Source organism: Lolium perenne, chromosome 3 (genome assembly GCF_019359855.2).
Source record: "Lolium perenne isolate Kyuss_39 chromosome 3, Kyuss_2.0, whole genome shotgun sequence".
Taxonomy (NCBI): domain Eukaryota; kingdom Viridiplantae; phylum Streptophyta; class Magnoliopsida; order Poales; family Poaceae; genus Lolium; species Lolium perenne.
In genome coordinates, this window is record NC_067246.2 from 279,008,787 (window position 1) to 279,022,697 (window position 13,911).

General features: G+C 45.2%; 2 protein-coding genes across 7 annotated transcripts; one reads left to right on the plus strand and one right to left on the minus strand.

Annotated features, from left to right (window-relative positions):
• The first annotated feature begins 611 nt into the window (after positions 1–611).
• LOC127344388 (uncharacterized) lies at positions 612–2,499 on the plus strand. The gene is made up of 5 exons (XM_051370653.2): positions 612–895; positions 1,037–1,112; positions 1,257–1,417; positions 1,516–1,875; positions 1,948–2,499. Exons 1-5 carry the CDS (start codon positions 746–748, stop codon positions 2,209–2,211), a joined length of 1,011 nt encoding a protein of 336 aa, XP_051226613.1. The 5' UTR covers positions 612–745; the 3' UTR covers positions 2,212–2,499.
• Positions 2,500–3,593: 1,094 nt separating this feature from the next.
• Positions 3,594–13,352, minus strand: LOC127344387 (RNA polymerase II C-terminal domain phosphatase-like 2). Of its 6 annotated transcripts, XM_051370650.2 has the most exons (17): positions 12,881–13,352; positions 11,990–12,457; positions 11,005–11,215; positions 10,549–10,706; positions 10,391–10,461; positions 10,193–10,298; positions 10,023–10,106; positions 9,579–9,671; positions 9,179–9,227; positions 8,240–8,370; positions 8,098–8,154; positions 7,727–7,823; positions 5,872–6,062; positions 5,685–5,765; positions 5,205–5,270; positions 4,229–4,302; positions 3,594–4,086 (listed from the first exon to the last, which is right to left on the minus strand). In XM_051370650.2, the coding sequence occupies exons 1-17, from the start codon at positions 13,226–13,228 to the stop codon at positions 4,077–4,079; spliced, it is 2,295 nt and encodes a 764-aa protein (XP_051226610.1). In that variant the 5' UTR covers positions 13,229–13,352; the 3' UTR covers positions 3,594–4,076. The 6 variants fall into 6 exon arrangements, 2 of the variants coding, with proteins under 2 accessions (XP_051226610.1, XP_051226612.1); XR_007878010.2 differs by lacking the exons at positions 3,594–4,086; positions 4,229–4,302; positions 5,205–5,270; positions 5,685–5,765 and adding exons at positions 6,401–6,611; positions 6,702–6,774 and having other exon boundaries at positions 5,924–6,062; XR_007878009.2 differs by lacking the exons at positions 3,594–4,086; positions 4,229–4,302; positions 5,205–5,270; positions 5,685–5,765 and adding exons at positions 6,401–6,623; positions 6,702–6,774 and having other exon boundaries at positions 5,924–6,062.
• Positions 13,353–13,911: the final 559 nt, after the last annotated feature.

Below are 13,911 nucleotides of genomic sequence, written 5' to 3' on the forward strand. Positions count from 1 at the left end.
TACGGAGACGGCAAGAAACTCGCCACGGATCTCGGGCTCAAGGGCCTTGAGAAACAAGGCGGAGACCAGGCTCCCAAGTTGCTCAACGCGCGGAGCAAAAGCGGCGGGGCGGCGGAGAGCAGCCTGAGCTGCTCCACCCTTCCCTCCCTCCACGCAAGAAATAGAACGAGATCGCGTGAAATGGAAAAGGCATAAGCAGTAAGACCAAATAGAGAAAAATCGGCGGAGGAGAAAAAAAAAATAGGAATCCAGACAGAAAACCAGGACACACGGCGGCGTACTACCGCGCAAACGGCGCGAGCAAGATGAGCACGAATTTAAACGCAGACACAGACGGAATCAGATCTAACTACTGCTGAATTGTAATCAGTCAGACTGCCAGATGGAGAAGTGCCGATCTTTCAGGACAAGAAAAAATAACTATCTCAACTTTTTTCTAAATATAGACATGTCTATAATTAAAATACGTCTAGATATATTTGTATCTAGAGAAAACTAAAAACACTTATACAAAGGTAGTACTTGGCACGGATAAAACGGCGGGAGCTGACTGAAAAATCCGGAACCCCACTGGGCACGCGGAGATCCAGACGCGACGCGAGACCTAACTGCTTCAGCAGCAGCCACCACGGCCACACACCCCGCGCGCGCCATCCCGCTCCCAAACTGCCCGTCCCAGTCCCAGTCCCAGAAGCAAACAAACACGGCCGCGCGCGGCCCGCACCACCTGCCTGCAATCGCCGCCATGGAGGCCGTGGCTTGCGGAGGAGGCGGGGTGCTCGCGCGGCCGCTGCCCGGTCACAGCCACGGCGCTCGGCGGAGCTTCCTCGTCGTGGCGTCGCTCGAGGAAGCCTCCCCGGCGCCCCCGCGCAACGCCGTAGCCGTCGCGCACGAGGTAATTTAATTTGCTGCTCTCCTCCAGCTCGATCGGGAACTCCGATTCCGTGCCTCGCCCTCGCTGCCTCTGTTCCCGGGCAGCTACATCACTTCTTCAGGTCAATCGCGCGCGCACTTCTCAGATGTCGATTTGGTGCAGATCGCGCAGGCGCAGGCGCAGGCGCAGGTTGATGAGTACGTCGCTTCTACCGCGATCCTGCCGCCGCTCCCTCACGGTGAGCTCCACTTCCACTCGTGCGTACAAGAACAAAAAAAATTCTACTCCGTATCTGATACGTATGACTGTAACTCTGCCAGTCTGTAACGACCAGTTAACCCATTTCCACTCACGGTCTTTCGCGAACCGATCCTCTCGCCAGACCCTGTGAACACGGTGCAGGTCAAGTTCGTGCTGCACAGGCAGTGCGCGTTCGGCCAGCGGTTCCTCGTCGTCGGCGACGACCCGGCGCTCGGCCTTTGGGACCCGACCAAGGCAGCCGCTCTGGAGTGGTCGGAAGGCCACGTTTGGACGGCGACGATGGTAAGCTCCCCAAGTCCGTCCCGCGCGCGCACATTCTTTCATGCCCCACTCTCTTGTCGATCGTGGATGACTGATCTCGCCGTCTCTGGTCTGGCTAGGACTTGCCAGCGAACAGGGCGGTCGAGTTCAAGTTCTTGCTGCAAGATCCCTCGGGGCACGTCAGCTGGCAGCACGGCCACAACAGAACTCTGCAGGTAACAGAGACCTCGAACACATTCGTAGTCTACGAAGACTGGGATGACGCCAAGTGCCAGCAAGTATTACAAGTGACATACCCGTCGATTGGAGCGGAAGACGTCCACTTTGCAGGATCATGTAATGGCGCAATTCTGCCAGACGATAACGAAACCCATGAGAATCAACAGACCGACAAGGTGATGACGGATGTAGCACGCACGGATGGTGGTTCTTCTCCTCAAAGAGAAAAGAAAAGGGCAAATGGCGCCAACGGACCGCAGGTAACTGATTCTCCAGCTCTCCTTTGGTTTATAATGATGGTGCAACGCTTTCATCTACCTGCAACCCTGCAGGACGGTCACCGGTTAGTGCATACGATTAATCATACGGCCGCCGATGGTTTTCTGACACAGTTTACCTTGGAGAAAGACCACAAGGTTCCTGACGTGCTTCGCAGAAGAGCAAACATGGCAGTACATACCCTGAAAGATGAAGGTGCGCCCGTCGAGAATAGGGCGCCAGCCGGTATGTTCGAAAATGACATGGCCTGGGTCAGCAAAGCCCTGCAGCGGTTGCTCCGGAGCCTCGGTCTCCAGATTGGCACCACAGAAACATGAAACAGGCATAATGAATACGGTCTGAGACTTGCCGCTTTGGAGGCCATGGTGTTCATCCGCTGAATACCATTTCTGTGCTGCAAATCTCAAGAGGCGAGAAAGGCTGTTAATAGTGCACCAGTTATCAATTACAGCAGCCACTGTTTTTGATGTAGCATTGCATATAGGAAGTCCTCCCGGAAAAGCTGTTATTAGTGCACACCCGTTATCACTTACTAGCTTTCTTTGATTTTGATTTCTTATCTAGTAAATACCTTGTTTTGAAGGAATCGTAAACCCTTATCTCAATTCCACAAATAGCTAAGCACATAGTAGAACTAATAGTGAAACCGAAGAGTAAATTGCAGCCTTCAGCATGTGTTGGCAAAAGCAGATACACTATTACAGTATATAAGTTCCTGAGGCCTTGTTTGGCCCGGGAGTTTTGACTGGTTTTCAGTGTATAATTCAATTGTAACTAAATCGGGTGCCCTTCAATCCACCGTACGAGCCGTTTGGTTGAAGAGTATCGAATCAAGTAAGAGCGAGTTTTGGACTCAATACTCGTCGGAATCATGAGGATACTGAAACGCGAGGAGTACCTAGCGTTTTTTACACTCGGCAGCGCGGCGCGAGACGGCGCAAGCTAGCAGAGCTCCCCGTGCCTGATGGCGTGTTCACACGACTTTACGCGGATCGAGGCCACCGCCTGTATCCACGGCCACGTCGAGCAATTAACTGCAGTGGCCGGGCTGCCGAGTGGAAGTTCTGGCGTGCGGCACTCCCACGTACGTCCTCGCTGTGATGCGCAGGGCCATAGTAAACAGCAGCACTCTCTGCCCTCACAGCGTTACGGCATCTCAGCAGCAGTATTAATGTGGAGAGTATTTCAGGGTATATTTTTACCAAAAACTCTCCACGAAACACCCCATAACACACTAAAATACTCTATCACCAAACGAGGCCTGAAAGGGAAAAAAAAACGAAATACACTACATGTAGCTGAGATCATCTCTCCGACGTGCATGTTTTCTGTTACTCTTGTGTGTGTGTGGATCTCGATGCTTAGATGAATGAAGTTTACGGAGCAGTAATAACTGCATTATACACAGGATGAGGTATATGAGCGCTCTAGAACCACCAAATAATTGAATAGAACAGCAAGGCTAACATGCCCAACTTGCCAGCTACTATATCTACGATTTGCAAAATAGGTAATACTCTAAATTATACTCCCTCGGTCCACAAAATGATGTCTCAAATTTGTCTAGATTTGTATGTATCAATGTATCATACACCCTAAAACACATCTAGATACATGCAAATTTAGACAAAGTTGAGACATTCTTTTTTTATAGGAGGGAGTACAAAACATTAACACCGTTTTAATGCTCCTAAACATATATAAACTTGAAAAATCAGCATTAGCATTGCAGATTTAATGCTCCTAAACAATTTACAACTGCATCCGGAAACTGGTAATAATACTCACAACTAACTCTACATTCCTACCTGTTTACAGCCAACCATGCCAGTATCTTATCCTGATAAGTACATCTGCTGTTGTGCGCACTGCGGAGGCAAATAGTCTACGAGAAGATTCTCCGGGGAAGGTAGTCAAAAGAATCAAGAAAGCCTCATGTCCCGCTTTGTATATGTACCATCTCCAAAAGTTGCATATCCAAGCCTACGAGTACCAACAGTGGATACACACATCCTGGTTGAGGAGGCGACAACCGTACTCACAGAGAGGTGCTTCCGGTAAATCAGTCACATGCGACCATTTTGTACATGGAATGGTTAAGTGCGAAGCTGGTTTCACATTCCAACTTTCTTTCAACTCATTTGGTTGGTACAGTTGGGGGGATGAGGAAAGGGTGAGGAGTTCAACTGCATCTGCATAAAAGACAAGGGAATCTGTCAGTAACAATGGTTCTCTCTGAAATAAAAAAAATGGTTCCGCCCCTCAAAAAGGCTACAACTAGGCCTTCTTAGAAAGAGATTAAGGCAGTGCTCAATAAATTCCAGAAAAAATAACCTTATTGGTCTCAAATGCTTCTTGATCTGTGGATCAGTGGTTGTTTCCAAGAACCTCAGGGCCTCTTCTGCAGCCTGAAACAACATAATTTCCAGAAATCAGGCATAGCTTTTGTTAAACGACAAGACCTAATCAAAAGCTTGAACTAGTGTATGCATTTGGATTTGGAGCACGACGGTAGAATATAATAGTCAAAATACCAGCCTCTCTTACAAGAGATAAATTATTAAACATACTAGTGAGCTAATTTGTGAACTGGTATTCTTTTTTAACCTGTGAACTGGCTATCTGTAGCAACAAATACACTATAACAGCGCACACCTCAAGATGGAATGCCTTGAGGAGGTCTCTTAGCTACTAAAAAACGTAAGAACATTCAAGAAGAAGCTTGCGCAGATGTTCTGAGAGCATGCCTTGAATATTATTCATGATGAGTAACTGTAGGGACAGTTTCTGGGCTGATACATCGGATGCCTACACCCATGCTGATCTGGCCGGACAAGATGGCGTTTCTAATGTTACGTCTAGCTTCATGGGTGCTTCTGACACCTCAATAGCTCCTCGGAGCATGGCTAATCTTATCAGGAGCTCACGAAAAGGATGCCGCTTCATTAGCACCCAAAGCAGCTATAAGGCTTAGTCTTGTTAGCGAACCTGGTTTATGCACAGCCCATTGAGGTTTGAGACAGTGGCTCAAAGGAGGCATCTATCAAATTCCTAATATAACTTTGCACGTGCTAGAATCCTAGCTAGACGGTTGTATACTTAATCTAGCTCCAGCATATACTAGATTTTATGGCAAAGAACAGAACACCTTGCAGATTTATGTATACAACGCAAATCTTTAAAATACTGCAGATGTCACATTATACCACTTTCATGCAAATATATAACTAATTTAGCAATTTAATATCTCAATGGCACCAAAATATAAAAGCCACCAATGAAAACGGCAGAACACTAGGAAATATAGTACCTGAAGCTTCGCAAAATCTCTGTTCGCACCAATGCCAATCCCAAGTATCTGTCCTGCAAGTTCAACCTTAAAAAAATAACAAAATCTATGTTATTAATTGCATTAACAAGCTCACAGAAGGTGCGTTCATAGTTACATACTAAATTGCTGATTATAAATGGTCCAATTCATTTTGGTGTACTGAAAACTCGTTGAAAGTCAAATCTGAAAGGATTAAACTTTTTAAACTTTGAAGATGCCACAATCAGGTGGTAACCAGCTAGTTCTTCAAACAAACTAAAAAAGTAAACCCTTTAGCAAAACCGGCAAATCATTTACCGATACAGTGGTAACCCCACCGGCGAATAGCCAAAGACAGGTACTAGGCTCAGCCGCACAGGTGGGAACTGGTCAGAACTGCAACACTTAGGTACACTGCACTATAAGCCAGAAGGCCCACAGTATTCTTGTAGAATTTAGAATAGATATTATATAAGTAACCTGATAATGGTATTCTTCGTTGATTGCCGAGCCAGGATTCTGGACTTCATCTCGAAATACTACATGCTGATCCTCCACGCACTAGGAGCAGAAAATGCACATTAGAATTCAATGAAGCAAGAAGAGTACAACGAATGTGAAAGGTAGATGAGAAAGTGAAATATCAGGTAGTAGCATCATCTCTTACAAGTTCTCTAAGAAGACTTATAACAGAGGACAGCCTATCCACAATTGGTGTACTTCCAGATAGTTCTTTCATAGAAGTATCACCATCTGAATCGATATCGTCTTCCAGAAAGCCATTTCCACCCCCAGGAGACTTGCTTGTGTCTTTATTAAGAACCCCAGCCATAGGAGCAACAAATGACAAGTAATTGCCTACAAGTCAGTGAGTTCAGAGAATTTAGGAGAAAGCAAATTTCTAGTCAATGGGAGCTTAAGAGGAAAAAATATTTTGTACATTGCCCTTCGGGTAAGTAAACTTGTCGCATTGGTCATCAAGTAGGTTACCATACTACTACATAAGAAAGATACTTAAGTCACTACAGATGTTCCAGTGATTGATGAATCAATGAAGGTCATTTAGCTATGACTTGCAGTGGTAGCACAGCGAAGGGCATAAGACATGCCAAGACAAAAACAACACAAAATAAACCAACACGGTGAACGGGCCGGGCTGCAGCTACCTCCCTCTATAGAGATCTATCCATGCTTACATCAAGATATGTATCATTGAGTAGTACACCAAGTCACCAACAGACACGGCCAACTTCTTCCCATCCAAAGTGCCGGAGCTGTGCGAATGAACATGAATCTGGCGAAGGAACTCGATCATTAAGCAGGCCCATCCTTCCAGGTCCACCAGCAGTGCATTAAGCAAGGAAGCCATCGTGTGGGGCACAGGGCTTGCGGATGCAGCGGAGTCGACTGGGGAAGAAACTAATGGCAGAGGGTCTCGAGAAGAAATTGGATGAAATTGAGATAACCGGTCTGACAAATACAAAAGCATTGGAGTACCTTGGCTCCATGTGCCCTTCGCTGGAGTGGTACTGCTATGTCATCACCCTGACTTGGTTGGCCTGGTAATGACCTTCAAATATTCACTTCACCACATTCAGTGCCTAAACATGCAGTTTGGTGGCCTAACTGAACCAACACAACACAATGTGCGGATGCGCCTAAGGTTAGCCGTGCCAATATTAAGTCATCAACCAAACATGCCCTAATTTGGCAAGCATGCTTAGTGTTAAGATATAGGAGGTTATTCCTTATGGTGGTATTAAGATATAGCAAGTTCATTTTTCACGTTATCAAGACCAAGGTACAAATATAGTCAAATGTGATAATACTTAATTTATTAGCGAAGAATTACTTCCGAATTTACTGTGTTATGCCACAGCTACCATTTCTGGTAAACTTGAAATATACAGGGAACATGCACCCAGTTACCAGTATGGAGATATGCAATTCCTGATTATTTTCACCATAGTTGGTGAGGATCCTAATGACAACCACCTCTTTACTACGTTGAACTCAGGAGTACAGTTTGTGATATTTGGTTCGCACTCCATTTGTTTAGCCAGCTATATTATCTTCCTTTGGTCTTACATAAATCATGAACCTGGCTTTGCCTTTTCTCTAAAAGTAGAGGTTGTATTGAACGAACTAATCGGAACTGCACTCCCACAATTTGATGACATGAATGATAATACAAGTAAAGATCTAAGCGCTGTTACATGGCATTAAACAGCACCTCAGGCTATGGTAGTAGATTATTTGCAAACCATATCCAACCAACAACATGAAAAAAAAATAGATGCCCTTACAAGCATAGATTCCATTTCAGTCATGTTTATTTACTATTTAACTCAGGGGCATCATTTGACAATAATAGAAGTAGAGTGAAGGCAATGATATCAAACAGGGAAGAATAAATGGTTATCTTATATAAGTGAGAGGCTGATACCTCACAAGGAGTCTAAAAAAAAAAGTGTAACAGAATTGCGAGCTTGCATTTCAAAATAAAAGGAATATGATCTTACTTTGCAAATTTTGGAGAGCCTTTTCGGCAGCTTGCACTTGGGCCTCCTCCCTTGTTTTTCCAGTGCCAGATCCAACTTTTTCGTTACTAAATAGAACCTGTCACATGTAAGATGAAGGTGGAAGAATTAGGCAGAAATTTGGCAACTTCATTTAAGTCTAAACATACATCAGCAAGCAAGAAAGCAAAGCCAGTTGAGTTCATGTCAATGTTAAAAGGCTAATTCAGGGAAACTTCAAAATAAGACCAATTATTATCTCCTGAATAGATATTTGTCGCAATCTGGGCTCTGGAGTTCCGACTTCAAACCAGGTTATTGGGAAGAGAACATAGTATAAACAGTATGCTCAGTCACAAATGCAAAGCACCAACCTCAACTGAAAATTGTGTACTTTTGCCAGTGCTGCTTACTGTAGACCTAAACTCCACCTATATTAAGAAAGAGCAGGAGATCAGTTCGAAGTCAAGAACAGTAAAGCCAAACATGCACTGAAACATTAAGGCAACAGCATACCTTAGAGTTACATAGTCGCCCAATTTCTTGTAATACCGAGACAAACAATAAAGGGGTTATTGGCAGTGAGCCTCCATTGGATTCGACATTTGAACTGGCTAGATTGCCTCGCGGTGCCACTCGCATGTCATCTGCGCAAAAGTTTGGGCTGCATAGGTTACTTAAAGCACCAGGTTCAAATTAATACACACTGTACGCAGTGAAAATGCACTCCCTCTGTTTCGAAATATAAGTTATATTTTGACTGCCTACATTCCGCTAATGGTTATACAATCATAATTTCATAAGGAAGTGCTTTTGAAGATGAATCCGATTGTATCAATTCGGTGTAACATAATCCACATATTATTGCATTAGTTAGTGGCAAAAAAGCTTAATTTTGGGTAGTTAAAATACACCTTACATAAAGAACCAGAGGGATTATGGCTTTAAAAAAAAGAACCAGAGGGATTATGGTACTACTTGAAATGAATAAAAAACGATGTGTATAGAAGACAGATGAGAAGAGTCCTAAATATGATCAATAAAATGACCCTAAACTTGAAAGTAGACTTTTTCTTTGTTTTTCGTTCTCAAAAGATTTCTTAGGGTCGGTCTCCATTCCTGCTTCTCCAAAAATACATTACCAGCTAAAATCAGAGCTTCAACATCGAGTAAATATGAAATCGTGACAATATTTTACTGGACAGGATAATTTTTGTACATCCGGAAAGATGCCAATGAAAGCAAACCATAATGCGGTCAGAATTAGGATTTGGAGCATTATGCTAACGATGCTGCATTACATAATACAGTGGTCTTTTTTTTGCAGAGACATCCCCATTCCCTCTTTGCAAGTTAACAGAACTAACTTGAAAATTAAAAATACCAAACTAATAGACGACAAGGAAAGGCCAGTATGGAGACAACTGACCAAAAAAAAAGAGAATTATGAAGTACCTGATAAACGGGTTGATGAAGATATCTGTTTATGATCCACCTGATGTGCCTGAAACAACTCACATTACTGCATGTTCATCCTTGAAATTTCATATCTAATTAAGATCCTAATGAAGTAATGAAGCTCTGATAGTTCAGTAGCAGGACTAATGTTCTTCTTACAAAAACCAGGGTCCATTTGGTCAAAAATAGGGTCAAGTTTCAGCTATATTACAGCCTATTTGATAATTTGTTGTAATAATATTACGAGAGATAAAGTAGTTATTGGTAACTAAGCAAGCACATAGGAGCAATCTTGTGATACCACAGAACAGAGATAATATATGGCCTCCTTAGTAAAAGGGAGGGAAAAGATTGCGCACAAAATCAATCAAAGCAGAAACATCATATGAAAACTTACCCGCCCATTCAACCTCTTCTCCACTTCAGCTCCACTCATACCCTCAGGTATAGGGGTTGATGAAGATATCTGTTTTTGGTCCACCTGATGTGCCTGAAACAACTCACATTACTGCATGTTCATCCTTGAAATTTCATATCTAATTAAGATCCTAATGAAGTAATGAAGCTCCGACAGTCCAGTAGTTGGGACTAATGTTCTTACAAAAAACAGGGTCCATTTGGTCAAAAAAAATAGGGTCAAGCTTCAGCTATACTACAGCCTATTTGATATTTTTTTGTAATAATATCACGAGAGGTGAAGTAGTTATTGGTAACTAAGCAAGCACATGGGAGCAATCTTGTGATACCACAGAACAGAGATAATGTATGGCCTCCTTAGTAAAAGGGGGAGAAAAATTGCCCACAAAATCAATCAAAGCAGAAACATCATATGAAAACTTACCCTCCCATTCAACCTCTTCTCCACTTCAGCTCCACTCATACCCTCAGGTATAGGGGCAGGATCTTTGTTGGTTGGTACAGTGTCCTGAAAATAAGTAACAGACAAAATAAACTTTCAGAGTTTCAGCCGATAAACTGCAATACAGCAACGTGGTGTCAAGAGGACATTACCTCGCAGACTAAGTAGTCGCCGACATCTGGAGCGTATGGAAGATCCAGTAACTCGTTTTCGTATAATAGTTCAAACACTTTCTTCAATAGATTTTCATCAAACTCCCTTTTTCCATCAAAACAAGGAAAAACATTAAGGCTGTAAGTATGGTATCATCAGAATGCACAGGTCGTATCGTAATAACTGTTTCTACCAACCTGAAGAAACCACCACGAATATTGCAAGCAACATTTCTCGCAACACAAAGCACTGGAACAGCATTCGCCGTCTAGGATATGCAAGAACATTAACACATTATTCCAGCACAGAAATATGTTCAACAGAAAACATGTAAGAGAAAAACACAAAAAAATACCTCAGCCTGTGGGGCATAGTATGGAGCATATGCAGGGACAACATGGACTCGAGGCTGGTCTTTCTCATCCCAGACCTTCAGCCTGTCATCAATCACCATGGCCATCTTTGGATGGCATCCTCCGTTTTTAAAAACATGCTGCAGAGACTTACTAGAATCTGCATCAATAGAAACAGTGAGTAAGACAAACAGCTTTTCTGGAGCACGAAGAAACAGCGCTATCATTCTAACAATCAACATTTCAGAAATCATTATGCAGGATTGTGTGGTACTTTTTAACATTTAGATAGGGCATAAAATTTGGATTGGACAATCTACAATGGCTAGAGCGTGTTAATGCTGATGCAAATAATTTCAAGAAAAATGGTGATGTAAATACAATAGATCAATGCTGCGATGGGCAAGCACTGCACAATAGTTGAAAAAGGAAAACTCCAAACTCTTGAGATCCCTTACCTGGTTTTACACATACTACACGTTCTGAAATATTATTCAAGCTGATTAAATTAGCTTCTGGATCAAGAAGCCTCCATATCTCAAGAGCATAATCTCTTTCAGCCATCGTACATACATAGACCTCGAATCTTTTGCGTCCCTTGGCAGTTAGATAACTTCTCAAATCTTCCCAGGCAGGCCTTAGCTTTACAAAAACACTAGTATCGCGGATCTGAATGCAATAAAACATTGAAATGGGTAATGAGGATAGGGCGAGAGGAAAAGTAATCGCAAAAGAATACCGCGACCAAAAGAATAAGATCTAGTTGATGACTTAAATTCCGAAACACCAAAACATAAGAGTTACGGAAGAAACTAATGTTGATCCCATATTTAGTCCACAGCACATATGATGTCAGCCAAGAACTATGATAGTAAAACATAATATATTTGTTGCTGAAGGTCACAAATATATGCAATGCTGTTGTCGCATAATGTGTTGGACTGAAAGGCCTAACATTAGGTGGCCTAAAACTTGTGTTTCCTAGTACTTGTTACTAATATTCATTGGGATGTTAGCCCCATGTATTTGCTTAAGATGCAACATATTCGGCAGGTAAAGAATGTTGCAATTTTGGCAACTAAACAGGTGATAGTAATAAATGCGTAAACATAGAAAGAAAGAGTTGAGCTATGCAAGCGTTTAATGAGACGATCAATGTATTGCAGCAACTAGAATGCATATAGAAAACCTTCAATGCGAGATCATCAAAGGAAAGGAGACACGGTCCCACACGACATGCCTTGTTGTACAAGACAAAGCGGAGCCCATTTATACATCATTTTCCACAGCCAGGCCCAGGGGATTGGTTAAAACAAGGGAATTATAATACTGTTATTGTGGATAAACTGTAACCCTCCACAGACATCCAATGAACAAAAACAGAAGCAGAAGTTGAGTGAGAAACAATAAGGAGAAGAGATATTGGTTTCACGAAAATTGTACCTCTGGATTGATGCGGGTGAGAATGGCGTTCCTCTCCGGTAGCCGTATGACGGGCCGTAGAAGCCGGTCCTGGGCACCGATAGGCTGCACCTCCTCCTTCTGTGCCACTAGGATCCTACCATTATCCGTAACGGTGTCCTTGTCGATGAACTCCTTGAGCAGCGCCCTGTCCTCGATGTATCGCTTGATCTCGGCGGACATGGCCGCCACCCTGCCGGGGTCGTCCACGGCCTCCATCTTGTGGGAGAGGTCCCCGATGCGGCGCTCGAAGGAGGCGACGGTGTTGGCGACGATGAGGGTCTCGTCGAGGTCGAAGACGATGGCGAGGCAGCGCAGGTTGAGCATCCCGACGGAGGAGGCGTAGAGGCCGGCGCGCACGGAGCAGCACCAGAAGCAGGGCACGTTGACCGCCTTGCTCGGCATCGCCACCAGGTGCAGCTCCTCGTCCCCGACCACCACCACCGCGCTCTGTGCACACGGACAAAGGGTAGGGCGATTTCACAAATCCTCTTCCGACAAACTTACTAACGATGAATGAACGGAGATAATGTGTAAGATGCTTCAATCATTGGCGATTGGGGACGATTTGCTACTGATGATACACGATTTCACAAAATCCTCTTCGAAAAATCTTACTAAGGAAGCTCCCAACCGATGAACGGCACACTTAATTAATAATGTGTAAGATGCTTCAATCGTTGGTGATTGGGGAACGATTTGGTACTGATGGGGCAAGTAGCATTTCCTAGCTAGGCAGTCGTTTCTAGGCACTAACTGTATTTCGGTTCGATTTGAAATGGGGCGTGGCCGCTATTATGCTAGTACGATGGCATATGAGCGATTATTACACACGGGGACTGACTGTCGGGGGAGAGGGCTCGAGGGGCAAACCTTGTACTCGTTGAAGCATGTGAGGTAGAGCCGGTGTAGGCTGGGGTTGAGCGGGATGGTCTTGGCCTGGAGCTTGCATCGCACGGAGAAGGGCGCGATGGTCTGGAGGATGGCGAGCGGCGGGCAGCGCTCGCTGGCGGGGGAGAGGTGGCTGACGCGGATCTCGTTGGTGGGGAAGGGCAGGGCGGCGTCGGGCCCGGGCTTGATCGGGAAGACCTCGGCGTCGCCGAGGGAGACGTCGCCGTGGAACATCCGCATGGTGACCTGCCTGGCGGGCGCCGCCGCCGCCGCGGCGGGGGAGGAGGAGGAGGGGCCGGCGAGGAGCGGCGCGGGGCGGGGCGTCGCCATGGGGGGCGCTGGAGGGTGGGAGGGGAATGGGGGAATGGGGGAGTGTGAGAAGCGCGCACACGGCGGGCGTGTGTGCGCCCCGCCCCGCTTCGGCGGAGAGGACGCGGGTTTTGGTATTTGGGGGGAGGGCGGAGGGGAACTGGGCATTGGGGGCTCTGGGTGCGCTTATATAGAGGTGGAGGGGGCGGAGGGTTCCGGTCCGGCTGCGCGCCGGGTCGGGCTCCGGTCCGGTCGGGTCGGACCAGGTCGGGTCGGGTCGCGTGCCGAGCCTGGGTGGGTGCGTCACTGTACGCATGTACTGCCGCGTGGGTGGGGCCCCCTGGCTGGGACTGTCTCGTTTCCTTCTGACTTGGTACGTCGTGGGCCATGGCCGTGCCCAACGGGATTGTTTTCTCTCTTTTTTTCTTCGTCCTGGGAAATGATTATCCTCTCAGTTCTCATTTTATTCTCTGTTGATTTCGTAGCACAAGTGCACAACAAGAGAGTCTGGAGAAAATGTTTTAAAAAAAAGGTGGAGCCATCTGGACCGGGGAATTGGGCAGAAAAGCTCTACGCGGATAAGCAAAGACACAACCTTCACCAGCTATTGTCTCGTGTCATGAACAATAGCCTCAGCCCGATAGCACTATTCATGTGTGTGAAGCAACATTTGGTGCCAATGCAATACTCTCGCCCCATCGTTA

Excerpts from the sequence above, each read along its gene's own strand:
- LOC127344387 (XM_051370650.2), bottom strand. The coding sequence starts at position 13,228 with ATGGCGACGCCCCGCCCCGCGCCGCTCCTCGCCGGCCCCTCCTCCTCC. Across the intron at positions 10,462-10,548 it reads ACTATGCCCCACAGGCTGAG|ACGGCGAATGCTGTTCCAGT; the intron begins GTATTTTTTTGT and ends TGCATATCCTAG. Across the intron at positions 4,303-5,204 it reads GAGATTTTGCGAAGCTTCAG|GCTGCAGAAGAGGCCCTGAG; the intron begins GTACTATATTTC and ends ATGTTGTTTCAG.
- LOC127344388 (XM_051370653.2), top strand. The coding sequence starts at position 746 with ATGGAGGCCGTGGCTTGCGGAGGAGGCGGGGTGCTCGCGCGGCCGCTG. Across the intron at positions 1,418-1,515 it reads ACGTTTGGACGGCGACGATG|GACTTGCCAGCGAACAGGGC; the intron begins GTAAGCTCCCCA and ends TGGTCTGGCTAG. Across the intron at positions 1,876-1,947 it reads ATGGCGCCAACGGACCGCAG|GACGGTCACCGGTTAGTGCA; the intron begins GTAACTGATTCT and ends GCAACCCTGCAG.